The sequence below is a fragment of the Acipenser ruthenus genome, chromosome 4 (genome assembly GCF_902713425.1).
Source record: "Acipenser ruthenus chromosome 4, fAciRut3.2 maternal haplotype, whole genome shotgun sequence".
Lineage (NCBI taxonomy): Eukaryota > Metazoa > Chordata > Actinopteri > Acipenseriformes > Acipenseridae > Acipenser > Acipenser ruthenus.
In genome coordinates, this window is record NC_081192.1 from 78752577 (window position 1) to 78766443 (window position 13867).

At 37.1% G+C, this 13867-nt stretch overlaps 1 protein-coding gene across 9 annotated transcripts in view; it reads right to left on the reverse strand.

The window, feature by feature from the left end:
• LOC117399294 (sodium bicarbonate cotransporter 3-like) overlaps positions 1 to 13867 on the reverse strand; it is a 76627-nt gene that overhangs the window by 39469 nt on the left and 23291 nt on the right. For all 9 annotated transcript variants that reach the window (XM_059022887.1, XM_059022886.1, XM_059022889.1 and 6 more), the window contains exons 2-5: positions 4713 to 4794; positions 4189 to 4332; positions 645 to 783; positions 129 to 289 (exon numbers count right to left, since the gene is read on the reverse strand). In XM_059022887.1, the coding sequence (XP_058878870.1) occupies positions 129 to 289; positions 645 to 783; positions 4189 to 4332; positions 4713 to 4794 (526 nt within the window). The remainder of the gene's footprint in view (positions 1 to 128; positions 290 to 644; positions 784 to 4188; positions 4333 to 4712; positions 4795 to 13867) is intronic.

A 13867-nucleotide genomic window follows, 5' to 3' on the forward strand; every position in this document is an offset into this window, starting at 1 on the left:
ATAAATACATAAATAAATATGTACCTAAAATAATGAACTGTTAAAGTGTCACTTTAATATATTCAAAATCATCATATCATCATAAACATGTTCTCATGACCAAGTGTGGCTCGCTGCAACCCTCTAACCTGCAATCTCCTCTATAGAGTTGGCTCTCATGTCCAGCATGACGGTTCCTTTTAATATGCAGCTCCTCAACTCGAAGAGGCTGTGCAGAGAGAGGGTGGCTACATAGGGCTTGCTCCACCTCTCACCGCCGTCTTCCACATCTTCTTCAAATTTCAGCCATCTAAACATATACAGGGTGTTTCTGTTAGTCAGGCAAATATTGGTGCTCTCCTTTTCTTTCAAGCAAGGAAGAAAGAATTCTGATAATTTTGTGGTGCAGAAAGTCAATTGGGTGTATTTTTGTAAAATACACTAATTACGAGGGTACAACTTCAACACAAATTTTTTTGGCAACACCACCACCCAGTGCCACCCGCAGAAATTTTGGGGCCATGGACAAGTTTTTAATCAGTGTTCCAGTGGTCTTTTTACTGAGTGGGCCTAAAAGCACAGTCTAAGTGTACTTCTGGTGTGTTCATCTGGCTGTAGCCACCATAACATTTAACAAAGTATTTAATGTATCCCCTTGCCCTTACCTTGCAGTCTCCTTCCACTCATATTCGTGACCCTCTCTGAAGGACAGCTCGTCCATCTCTGTGAAGAGGTCATGAGAAATGTGCTCTTCATCATCGTCCTCAGTGCCCAAGATAAACTGCACACGCTGGGATGGGGTGTCTGGAGAGAGAAAACAAACAAGCCTCTTTTTTTATTCATTTCAGGAATGTTCCTATCTAACTGGTTGTGAATGAAAAAATAAAATACATTATTTTTTAAATCTTGGTTACATACCTCCCACCTTGATACCGTAAGCAGGTGACTCATTGTTAGAATTATTGTGGATATCTAAAGTGTTTTTCTTGGCACGTCCTTGTACCAGTTAGTATAAGCCACCATGCCACACGGCATAATCTTACTACCCACTACCAACCTCCCTACCCTAACATATACTGTAATCAATCACCCTGGGTGAAAGCTGGATTAATATAGTGTTAAAGCGCAGCAGTGTTTAGATCCTGTCCTATATTAAATTAATTAAACAGTAGTGGAATTAATCTGTGCTTTATAGTTACTTAAACCTTTCAGAATGTCCCACAGAGGTTTTAAAACATTTCTGTATTTGTTGCCAAAAATGATGCATCTGAAATAAATTGCTATATAAATAAATACAGAAAAAGAGCTCCCTTATTTAATATGTTTAATAAAAAAATATTAGTATTACATTACATTTCAAAAGAAGCTGGTTACTCATACTTGGGGTTTGTGTTTTTTACTCTCCTTTAAGAATTCAACTGATCTGTTAATCCATTTGTGTATGTCAATCACAACTGAGAAACGTGTTAATAGTGATGAAAAGTATTTAATTTTACAGGCTTTTTTCTGTGAAATAACTAAATAGGCTTTTAAATCTTAAGTCTTACCTTTTCATTTAAAAGCAGAAGAAACTCATCGTTATTAATGTAAATACAGTTACGCATAGCGACTGTAATAAAGGTGTGTCCAGAATAAAATACTTTATTTTTCATGATAGCTTTAATAAAAGATTAGTCGCTTATTGAAATGTTACCATCTCGTTTGTACATTCTGCTTGTAAATTAAAGACAATTTAATTCTGGTGAGGCGGTAAATAATCAAAAAAATGGCAAATGAAAAAGAGCTCTGTGTGATATGTGAGATTAATACATCTAAAAAAAAAAAAACAGGATCAACACAGCAGCTCTTGAGTCTGTATTTAAAAGTTTTAGACAGCAAAAAGTAAACAAACTAGATTATGCGTGTGCAAGCATAGTGCTCTCTATGGAAAGCCATCTGGGACAAAAATGCGTTGTGTTGCTTTAGAGCGAGTCAGAATCCCATGGGACAGAAAAAAAGGCAAGCACGTCATTCTGAAATGCCTTGCTTAAACAGTACCCAACTTCCTGAAAATGTTGTGCAGTGATTTTTATATAGACTGTATATATTATATATTTTGTTGTGACTTTCTGTTATGTGGAATGTAATAAAAGCATAAACCCGTAAACAAATACATTTCTCACTTGTATTTGAGATACACGATTGGCTCAACAGAGATCAATTTAATTTTGAAAGGAGAATAGAAAAAATCAGGGTAAAACACCAAAAACCAGAAACCCTACTTACACTGTGTGTGAATGTTAGAAAAGGGACTGGCCACTATACAATGTGGTTAGATCTTTCCACTTTTGCAGTGCTTGATAGACTGTATACCAAAGCCACGCTGCCACAGCACTGCAAGCCAAAACAGGTGTCCCGGTATTTTACTTAACATTTAGAACTAGCCACTCAGAAGTCACCAACATACTGTACCACTATGAAACAAGAGACCATGCCAAGAGCACAGGGACATCCAATTCCATAGCTACACTATAGAGAAACTTAATACAGGCAAAATGTAAAAGCTGTTTTAGCCTAACCCAGGTATAAAGGCAAGTGATAGCCTACAATTACAAGGATTCTTCAAACTTTAACATTTCATTACATCTCCTGTGAGATCCCAGACTAGCAATACAGGAATAAAGCAGACTGAGAAAAACAGAATAAACCTCAACTCCCCAGGATTTTGGCTGATCCCTGGAGTTTGTTAAATAGCATCCTCTTAGAATGACGTTTCATATCTGCTTGTTAAATGTCATGAGAGCAGTGTGCTCCGCATTAACGGTGTACCAGTAGTATAATACATCGTACTACACCATAAAGACAATTACCTTTACACACCTGACTGTATAAAGACCAGGTGACTCCTGGATAAAACACTTGCTTGGGAAAATGTTTCACAAATACAAATTTGCTTTAAAAAAAAAAAGCATGTTTCCTAAAACATTTAAAGATATTTCTATTTAACCACAGCGTAACTGTGAATCAGAGAACTTTGCTGTTTCCTATTACAATGCCACCTGGCTGTTCTGTGTTCAATATCTAAAGCGTGTTCCCCTTGTTATACAAATGCAATTCTTTAGTACTGTCGCTACAGTATGTCACCCGAAACCATTGCATAAAAGAAGAAAAAATCTTTTAAAAAGATCTAGGACATTGCTAGGGAAGTGATCTGAACAGTATGTGATCTGCAGCAGAATTGTGTGGTGGTTTTGTGATATGTACTGCAGCCACTCCTGGATTTATTTATTTTAATTATTTTTGGATTTTAGCCCATTTTTGCGTAACTTACTCCCTACAATAGCTCAGGGGAACTGCAGTCTAGTGGGCGTTCTCCGATTCCACTGCAAAGCAAATTGCCTCTTTTCACCCAGGAGCTCGGTAGTGGATATTGGAACTGTACCTGATCCTACAGGACAAAGGCCAGCCTTGCAGGTTTCCACTTGAGCTCACTCATGAAGATGATTATCTACAACGCACTAGCTTAGCCTTGCAGTATCAGAACCAACATCCAGCAGTAATATGACAAGACAGAAAGACACACTTGCCTTTATAGATATCTTTTTTTTTTTTTTTTTTTTTTTTAATGTACTTCTGCCACGCTCGTCAATAAAAAGTCACAATAACCTTGTGACCTTTTTTTAAATACAAGCTTTCAAAAGTAGTTATGATGAAGTGGATGAGAAGAAGCCGTTTATATTTTGAAACAGAATTACAGTAGAACTTTGAAAAGTGGAATCTAAACTATTGTGATGTTAAATGTGAACCTGTCTTACAGGCAGAGTGACTAAAAAGGATTGTCACCTAGTAACAGTCACACTAACACTAATAATAATAATAATAATAATAATAATAATAATAATAATAATAATAATAATAATAATAATAATAACACCCTTCTCTGTACACTTCTCCCGGGGGGAAGGGGGGTTTCAAAGACTATTCCCCTTTCTTGTCTTGCAGTTAAAAAGAAGAGAGAAAGTCTCCTCCTTAAAGCAGGATTTAAAAACAGTACTCCTCCAGGATTGAGACACAAAGGGATTAATGCAATCCTTCTTCAATCTTTATAAATGGTTACTACCCTCATCCTTTGTAGCTTAATCCATTCCCTTACACAGGCGTTAATAAAAATCCACATGTAATAAAATCCAGTATTAAACAGGATTTAGCAGTGAAGTGGCGGATGCTCACCATACGTGGGCGAATCCCTGCCGTCCTCCCGGTCGGAATCCCGGTCTCTCCTCTTCCTGTGGTGGCGGTGGCCCCTGTGCCTGTGTCTCCGCCGGCTCTCCTTGCCCAGGGGGACGTGGACCCCGATATACACCGCCCTGTGGCCTGCATGGGAAGAAAGGAAGCACACATCTTGGTTAGCAGTGACTCTACCACCGTATCTAGCCAAAATCTCAATATTTGCACGTCTCCATTTATCCAGGGGCATAGTAACATACATTTCTAGAGCATTTATCATTTGGGTGTTCACAAGGTATAATTTGTATCATCTTCATCATGAATGTTACTGAATTGAGAAACCCATACATTTTAAGCTCAACAGGATGTCTTAAAACAGCTCTGTTTATTTATATATATATATATATATATATATATATAAAACTGTTCTCTGCGCATTTACAGAGTACTGAAGCAAGGAGTTCAGCCAAGAGTCAGTCACTCTCTACAAGGCAAAGGGACTAACCAGACAGAGGCGCGAGACTTACTTTCTAGTTCTTCTTTTTCAAAGTTTGTGCTGATAGTAGAGCTGGTTTTACCAAGATCCACCACAGCCTCTTCATCGTGACCCTGTACAGGAAGAAAAAACACAAAACAACATGCTATCAAACTGAAGAGGCAGAATACACTTATAGTACAGCAGGATGTACAAATACTGATAGAAAATTGTTCAGTTTTTGGTATTTCTACACCAAGACTGTAAATCTACATTTAATACATTACATTTTTAAACCTTCTATATAAATGGTAATTTACTGTTTAAACTATCATGCACATTTACAATGAAAAAAATAGATTAAGTATTAATATTCACTTATATATTACTTATTTACTTCAAATTTGACATTTACTTTCACACGTTTAGGTTAAAAAAAAAAAAAAACGAATTCTGCTTGGGATTTTCGTTTACACTTCACTTTAAACCTTTACAGCACTGTAGCTGTCCAATAAAACATAAACAGTGACATTTATCATTTAAATAAAGCAAACATACAGTATTTTACTAAATTAACATTATATAAAATGTAACCATCATAACTAGAAAAAAACAAGAGTTGTGATTCCGGCAGATGCATATACTGTTTGCTTTGTGATGGTATTACCACAGTTGTACTGTCTTACAGTAAGTATTATTCTAAGATGAAAGCCAAGTGACAAACATCTATCCTAGTTCTTAGTTTCAACTGGTCCACATACTGTACTCGCTAGATAAGTGCCCACAAATCCCTTCTAAGACCAGGCCCAGACAAGCCAAGTACTTTCCCATTAGTCTGGGTAGCACTGTGACATTTATCACTGAGAAAGATGGCAAATGCAGAGCTTTTTCCATTCCTCCCCTCTTTTAAAATGGGTGGACTGAGAAAAAGCTGCCGTGTGATGTGAACTGAAATCTGTTTTTAAAATTAAGAGCCTAGAGAAGTTAATTAATAGGGAAGACCAACATGGTAAATTAAAACCAAACATGTTCATTCTAAAGACCATAAGGACTTGAGGATTTTGGATTTTTTTAGACCCTGTTTACTTCTAATAAACTAGTGCAGTGTTTGTGGTATGACAATGGGTTCCTCCCGTAATGGAAACCGTTCTCCATTCTTGTGGCCTGTTTTAAAAAAAGTTCGGAATCATTACCTATAACAATTCCTGAAACCTATTTTAGCCCAATATTTACAATGCTTTACTCACATAATAGAATATAGATCATGAAAGTACAGACAGGAGGTGAAGCGTAAACACAGGCCAGTACTGACACACCATACTGTGTTTGTTTACTGTCTACTGTATTACTTGCAGGGATGGAAGATGGATGTAGGGCCCTACAAAACTAATGTAAAGCAAGAATAGAACAACATTTTATTGTGGTGCAATGTGTAATTTTTCTTGTGCTTTAGCTGCATACAGTACAAACAAATCAGAAGGGTGAGTTGGGTACAATACTAGCATAGAAGCACAAAGAAAGTACATTTTAAATTTACTGTTGGTGTTGTAAATCGAACCCTGGCGTTGACATCGATTATCGTGCAAATTCTAACCACGATCATCGATAACTATCGAGTTAAAAAACTTACCTCACAGTAACAGTTCTTTTTATAGAGCATGGTATAAAAAACTCATTCAAACAAATCCCGCTGTTTTAAGACACCTTTGATAAATACACTGGCATTTAAATACAGCACTCTCCAATTGCTATATTCCTGCTATCACAAGCCTTTGCCTTGTGTTGTGTAAAATATGACAAAAGGCCAGTGTCAACATAACGTTAAGAAAAGAAAAATCAACCCTGCTGTCCAAAGGAGAGAAAAAAAAACAAGGTTTGAAAACTACAGTAACATTATGTCCTATTCACATGGAAATAATTCGATCTCTCATTTTTTTAAAATTTGCTGTTGGTTACAATTTAATTACGTGGCCCAGCTTCTGCCAGCGAAAGCAGCAGTCCCTTCCAGTGTGCCGCGGCTGCAGAGATGCATTTCACTTTTTGCCGTCATATTTTAATCAAAACTTTACATGACTTTGGACAGCCACTTAGATTTGCATTATATCTTCAATGAATACAACGGTATCATAATTTTTCCAAACAGTACATTAGAGGTAGCCTATCCTTTCCTGCAATGGAACTTTCGACAGAGATAATAATTTTGTTGATAATTTTATTTTGCGTCTCTATACTTGAATACCTAGAATATCTCTTTCATACAGGCTTAATCAATCTACATTCCACGTCGCAACCAAAAATGCGTCACATACTGGAGTGCTCAGAGAAGTACATTACATTACTAAGGCCCTACCTATTTCACTGCAGTGAAAAACGGGACATGAACCGGGAAATTAATTATTCACTGTGAAAGGCATTTAGACTCAGACAGCAATCAAAAACGAAAAAGGTTGCAGATAGTGCATTGCTTCAAAACGAAAAGGTAAAAAATAAATAAAATACTTTCTGAAACAGCGGCACGTGACAACGTAGTAATGTTAAATAGTATTAGTTTTGCTCAAGAAAGGCGGCTACAGTTGGGACTGATTTAAAAAAAAATAATATCTATAAAATACATTAACAAAGCAGGTTACTCCAGATCTCTGCATCATCATCCTGTATTTGTACTTGATAGTAATATATACAAAAGATACGTTTTTAATTTCATGGAATATTCGATTTCATTAAAATATTATCAATTTGTTATCGTGGGGACCCAACTGATAAATAATTAGATTATTATCGTTACAAGCCTATTTACTAGAATTAATAGCCCTGTAACAATAATTCGAAGTCTTTTCATCTTTGTTATGTTACGTTATTAATTTCGTAGCAGACGCCCTTATCCAGGGCGACTTACAATTGTTACAAGATATCATATTATTTTACATACAATTACATTATTTTTTTTATACATTATTTATTTATTTATTTATTTTTTTAATTTAGTCATTGCCAATTTTTTTTTTTTTTTTTATTTTCTCCCAATTTGGAATGGCCAATTATTTTATTATGCTCAGCTCACCGCTACCACCCCTGCGCTGACTCGGAAGGGCGAAGACGAACACACACTGTCCTCCGAAGTGTGTGCCGTCAGCCGACCGCTTATTTTCACACTGCGGAATCACCATGCAGCCACCCAAGAGCTACAGCGTCGGAGGACAACGTAGCTCTCGGGCAGCTTACAGGCAAGCCCGCAGGCGCCCGGCCAGACTACAGGGGTCGTTGGTGCGCGGTGAACCGACACCCTGGCCGACCTAACCCTCCCCACACCGGGCGACGCTCGGCCAATTGAGCGCCGCCCCCTGGGAGCTCCCGTCCTTGGTTGGCAAAGGAATAACCTGGACTCGAACTTGCGACTTCCAGACTATAGGGCGCATCCTGCACTCTACGCAAGTGCTTTTACTGGATGTGCCACTCGGGAGCCCCCTTATACATTATTTTTATATATAATTACCCATTTATATAGTTGGGTTTTTACTGGAGCAAATCTTGCTCAAGGGTACAGCAGCAGTGTCCCCCACCTGGGATTGAACTCACAACCATCCGGTTGCTCAGAGCCCTAACCACTACTCCACACTGCTGTCTTATTGTATTTATCTGCAACAAACACACAAATACAGGTGAGCTACTGTACTGAACTCTAGCAGTTTTTAGTTCAGCCATTACCATAGCAACATCCCTTTCATTTTAATAGACTGACCACCACCCCCACACCCTTTCCCATCGCAAAATCAATTACTCTGCACAGATCATTAGACTATATTTTTTAGATTCAGTACCACCTCCCCAATACCGATGTCTAGAGGAAGTTGAAAAAAAGTCAATGCACAAGCGTTAAGTTACAGTAATTTGTGGAAAACTGTCACGAGTCCAGGGTGCATACAAATACAAAGTACATTGGTTTCCTCAGGGTCACAGTAGCGCAAATGTTTTTTTTTTTTTAAAGAAGTCAACAGTTTCCCCTCCTCCCATCTCAACACCCCTCTGCTATTAAATCATACAGCAGCTGCCAGTCATTTATTCTAGGGGGTAGGACCACCTCAATACCACAGCAGGGGTCTCACAAAAGTATTACAGTGTCTAGTGTACAGTGCACAGTCAAGGATGCCAATTCAGAAGACAGAGTGTTTTTAAAATTAGGAGATTAATGATCAAGGGCCTAAGAACTCCATTAAAAAGGTCTCTTGATGGCAATATAGCCGTTCCCTGCTGGGAGACCTTTAATTACTGGTAAAGGAAAGCACGTCCCGATAGTGTTGCCACTAAAAACAGAAATGACTTTAAAACAGAAATCTTTAAAACAGCAGCGTCCTCACAAACAGACAACCTGCATGAAACAAAACACACATTAATATTGCTTGCGGTAAACACAATCCATTCCTTTGCCACTCTGAGAACCAATTAAATCTTGCTTATAAAAAAAAGAAGAGACTAGGAAAATATGAGCAACTTCACACACTGATACTGTTTCCACCAGGGTCCTAAAAGTATGCAACACATCAATCAAGGTGCTTTTACTACTCCTGGGACAAGCACACAATAGTCTTCTTCCAAAATAGCTTTGAAGGGTCAAAAGTACATGTGGATGAGAAAGTATCAACAAACCTAAATACCACATGCAACTGTATATCAGCTGAGATTAGCATGTTTATTTCTGGAGGCATAGAACAACGTGGCCTGGAGAGTCAAAATTTAACAATGTTATATAAATCCAAAAGGAAAGGTTTTACAGTACTGTAGTACTTCAACTTATCTTTAAACATTCCCTGCTTAACTTAAATACAATACATATCATGTGCTCAAATCAAACTGCTTACAATTATTTGTATTTCTTTTTTTTTAAAAAACAACCTTTCACTCAAATATAGTATACCAAATAAAAACTGATCTGCACATCTTTAAAAAACAAACCAAACTGGTCATTGGTTACGACGAATATGCCAGTAGGCCTAATTACATTTTGATGTATACTGACAGCCCTGGTTAGTATTTTCCATGCAAAGAACCCCTAAATAAGCAATAATGTTTTAACAATCGTAAAGACTTAACTACAAAGTAAAAAAAAAAAAAAACACACACAAAACATACGAATACACATCAAAGAATATATTGAAATTAGGGCTGTCACTCAAATCAAATTTTTGATCAGTTACTTTATTAGTTGATTAACCAGTAGATTAAAAAAAAAAATTACATAGATAATCAAGGACATTTATTTATATATTTATTTTTTTTAAACAAGTGATTTGCGTAAAAGTGTAATGGTAATTGAAAGCCTATACATAATTCATTTACATTTATGCGTTCTCTGTATTAATGTTGAAAAAAACCCTCATTTTAAAATGTTATATCACATTAGTTTACTGTAAAGCTACGTCTTAGTTGGTGCTTATCTTGGCGAGAGCCGAGTTCAAATCAGCATGAAGTTTTAACATCTACTCTCGTGTAATGGAAATCATTATAAATTACGTGTACAGATTACTATTATTTTTTTAAAAACAGCAAATATACAGATAAATGCACCAATATCAAAATTAACATCAAAGTTATTCAAGCTCTTTACAATAGCCTGTGAAACTGTGTTAACAGCCTGTAGATAAAGTGTATCTGCAAGGACAGCTTTCAGTTATAGTATGTCAGGTGCATGTTCCCCATTTAGGTCTTGCAAAACAAATACGCATACTGATCTTGAACGTCAGTCGACTCGTCAGTGACCACTGACAAGCAACCACACTGTTTTACCAATTCCATAATCTCCTGCTTGTGATCCTCGGTAACTTTAGGTAAGTATTCATGTCTCAGCTGGGCTGATGAAGGAATCACTATACCATTTGCTACACTCTTGTCTGAAGACATCCATTTTCTTGTTTACAGTGTGTAGTATTTTAATTTCCATATAGTCACGACATAATCACTGCACAGCACTGTGCTGTACAGTTTCGTTAATGTGATTTTTTATTTTGTATGAAATACAAAGAATTATGAAATTTTTTTTTATTTCTTAAAAATACTGTAAAAATCACGGTATTGGGCTAATTTCACGATTTCCATGCAGCCTGTGAATTTGCAATTTTCACAGGACCTTATTTATACGTCTAGCATATTATTCAACGTTTAACCACTTCTTTAGAGTTTATATACGTTTAAACGTTTAAAATTCCCATCCCTACTATACAGAAGGCAGGCGTACTGCATGCAAATGTGAATAATTTTGCCACCTTGTTATACATTATCTACAGAACCGTTTGTCAAATTCTCTTGAAACCTTCTTAAGCACCATTTTTATTAGTGTATCACAATCTAAAGGAATAGGGAGATATGTGTCTGTCTATACTGTGTTAAACTTTCATACCATACAGTAGGTTATGGACATCCACTTTTTCATGTTACTGACACAGTACAGCAGCTCTTACTTTATAGATGTTACTGGCATGTCTATATAAGCATTATTACTCCAGTCAGTTCACTTGTGCTTTACACAAACATCCTTTTATATTTGATCAGGTAGTTCATAGAAACACACTCTAGTTTACCAAGTTGCACAAAGACGGCTGCATTTTAACATACTGTAACTAGTCAACAGTATCCATTTTCCCCTCCATTGACAGACAATGTGCCCTGACAAGTGAGTTTTAACAGGCTGAAGAATTTGCAAACTGTTATGGGAATGGACTGCACCCGTTTGGATTGGCACAGAGGCCTCTTGATTCCAGAACACATAAATAAGATAAAATATTTCCATTCCATAAATACGCAGACGGCGTCTCTGTGATGCCAACAGAGAGAGTTACAGATTTCAAGTTACTTATAAAATCTTATAGTTAACTCGAAATCTACAACTTTTTGGGAGCTGAAAACAATGAAAAAGTTCTAATAAGCAAATTATTAGTTAAATTAAGGGATCAGTTAAGTAATTAAGCACTCAGTTGGAATGAAAACCAGCAGACACAGGGCTCCTCCAGGACCAGGACTGGGAACCCCTGCCCTACAGTACATAACCCTGGTGATGTGTTACAGTGCTGCAGTACTACTGTATAAGCTACCCTTCCAGTGACTGTTGAATGATATATGCCTGAAAAACTGCATTGAGGCCTGCCATCCATAAAGTTGATGCCATTCAGTGTCGTATTCGGAACCCCGGATTCTTCCTGGAAAGCTGATGAGCTGGAGATATAGGTATATATCCAATACCCCTTTCAACAGACGACTTATGACGACTCAGAACCGGCACTGATGCGGCATTTTGGCCTGTGTGAATTGCCTGTCCCACAACCAGGTTCAATTTAACAGTAACTAAAGACTTTTGCTTTAAAAGTAAGCAAACGTAAACAAGATTAATAAGGCTACAAATACAGTGTTGCTATGCGGTTTGCTATAAGCCATCTCCACGCAAAAAAATAAATAATACAAAACAAACGGTAAATGTACAGTAACCTGCAACTGATGGCTTGTTTCTTAACTCTAGAAGTCCCTGCCTCCCTGGTTCTGCTTTCTTAATATCTCTGTCACGGTAATTTGAGCTCTTTCTTGATATTGCCAACAGCCGATAAGCAGCTCGGTTTGAATATTGCTTCAGCTATTTTAAACAAAACGGCCGGTAAGGATTGCGTTTATTATGCTTGTTTTGTTTAATTGAAATGCATTTAAAATCTATAACACCACGCTGCCAATATCTGCGCTCCGTCATATAAATACATTGCACAAAAAAAGCTTTCTCGACTTGTGTATTGCAACACTGCTGCACACCTCCGACTGACACACACACACACACACGCACATTAAAGGGGAACGCACCAAAAGGCAGATTGCTATAATGCTTTCTTTCTGTTTCCATCGCGGAAGCTGCATTTGCTGCCAATGCCATTACTCTCGTAGCCTACTTGTAATATTGATTTATTTACTTAGCGAGGCGGTTAATTGATCAGGGCGGTTATGTGACGGTCGGATATGCGACGTTCCACTGTAATCGTAGTAGTGGTGGTGATGTGTTACATTTACAGTAACGAGTGGAAATTGCTTCTCTTGCTTCATTACTGAAAAGCATTTTTAGGAAGATCTAAACACATTTTTGGCTAATGCCAAGCTCTGACATTTATCTCTAAAAGACTTCTTTAGTGTGTTATGCCCTAAACAAAAAAAATAATAATAAGTTTTCACTGACAGTGTGAATCAAAAGCACACCCTGCTTTGAGACATTATAATACTGTAGGTCTTTATTATTATTTTGCTAATATTTATAATTTGTTTATAGTTTGATGTTGTATAGCCTTGATTATTTGTTCAACAAATAGTACTGCATATTTTCACATTGTACTGTATATAAAAGTTAAATGATCCTAACATTTTCAATTTTTAAAATAAAATAAATCCCATCTACATTGTGTACTGTCTACCAAGCCCTATAAAGCATTAACAGACTTTAAACTATCCAGCATTTCATGCTCCTCTAATATGTTTTGTAAAGTATCTCCAGCATTAGGTTTTCAAATGATTTAAGAAAGAACATAAGAAAGTTTACAAACGAGAGGAGGCCATTCAGCCCATCTTGCTCGTTTGGTTGTTAGTAGCTTATTGATCCCAGAATCTCATCAAGCAGCTTCTTGAAGGATCCCAGGGTGTCAGCTTCAACAACATTACTGGGGAGTTGGTTCCAGACCCTCACAATTCTCTGTGTAAAAAAGTGCCTCCTATTTTCTGTTCTGAATGCCCCTTTATCTAATCTCCATTTGTGACCCCTGGTCCTTGTTTCTTTTTTCAGGTCAAAAAAGTCCCCTGGGTCAACACTGTCTATACCTTTTAGGATTTTGAACGCTTGAATCAGATCACTGAGTAGTCATCTTTGTTCAAGACTGAATAGATTCAATTCTTTTAGTCTGCATACGACATGCCTTTTAAACCCGGGATAATTCTGGTTGCTCTTCTTTGCACTCTTTCTACAGCAGCAATATCCTTTTTGTAACGAGGTGACCAAAACTGAACACAATATTCTAGGTGAGGTCTTACTAATGCATTGTAAAGTTTTAACATTACTTCCCTTGATTTAAATTCAACACTTCTCACAATATATCCAAGCATCTTGTTGGCCTTTTTTTATAGCTTCCCCAGCAGAGTACAGTACAGTACATAACAAAAAAGGAAGCTGAATCCGTTGTTAAAAACCAACTGACA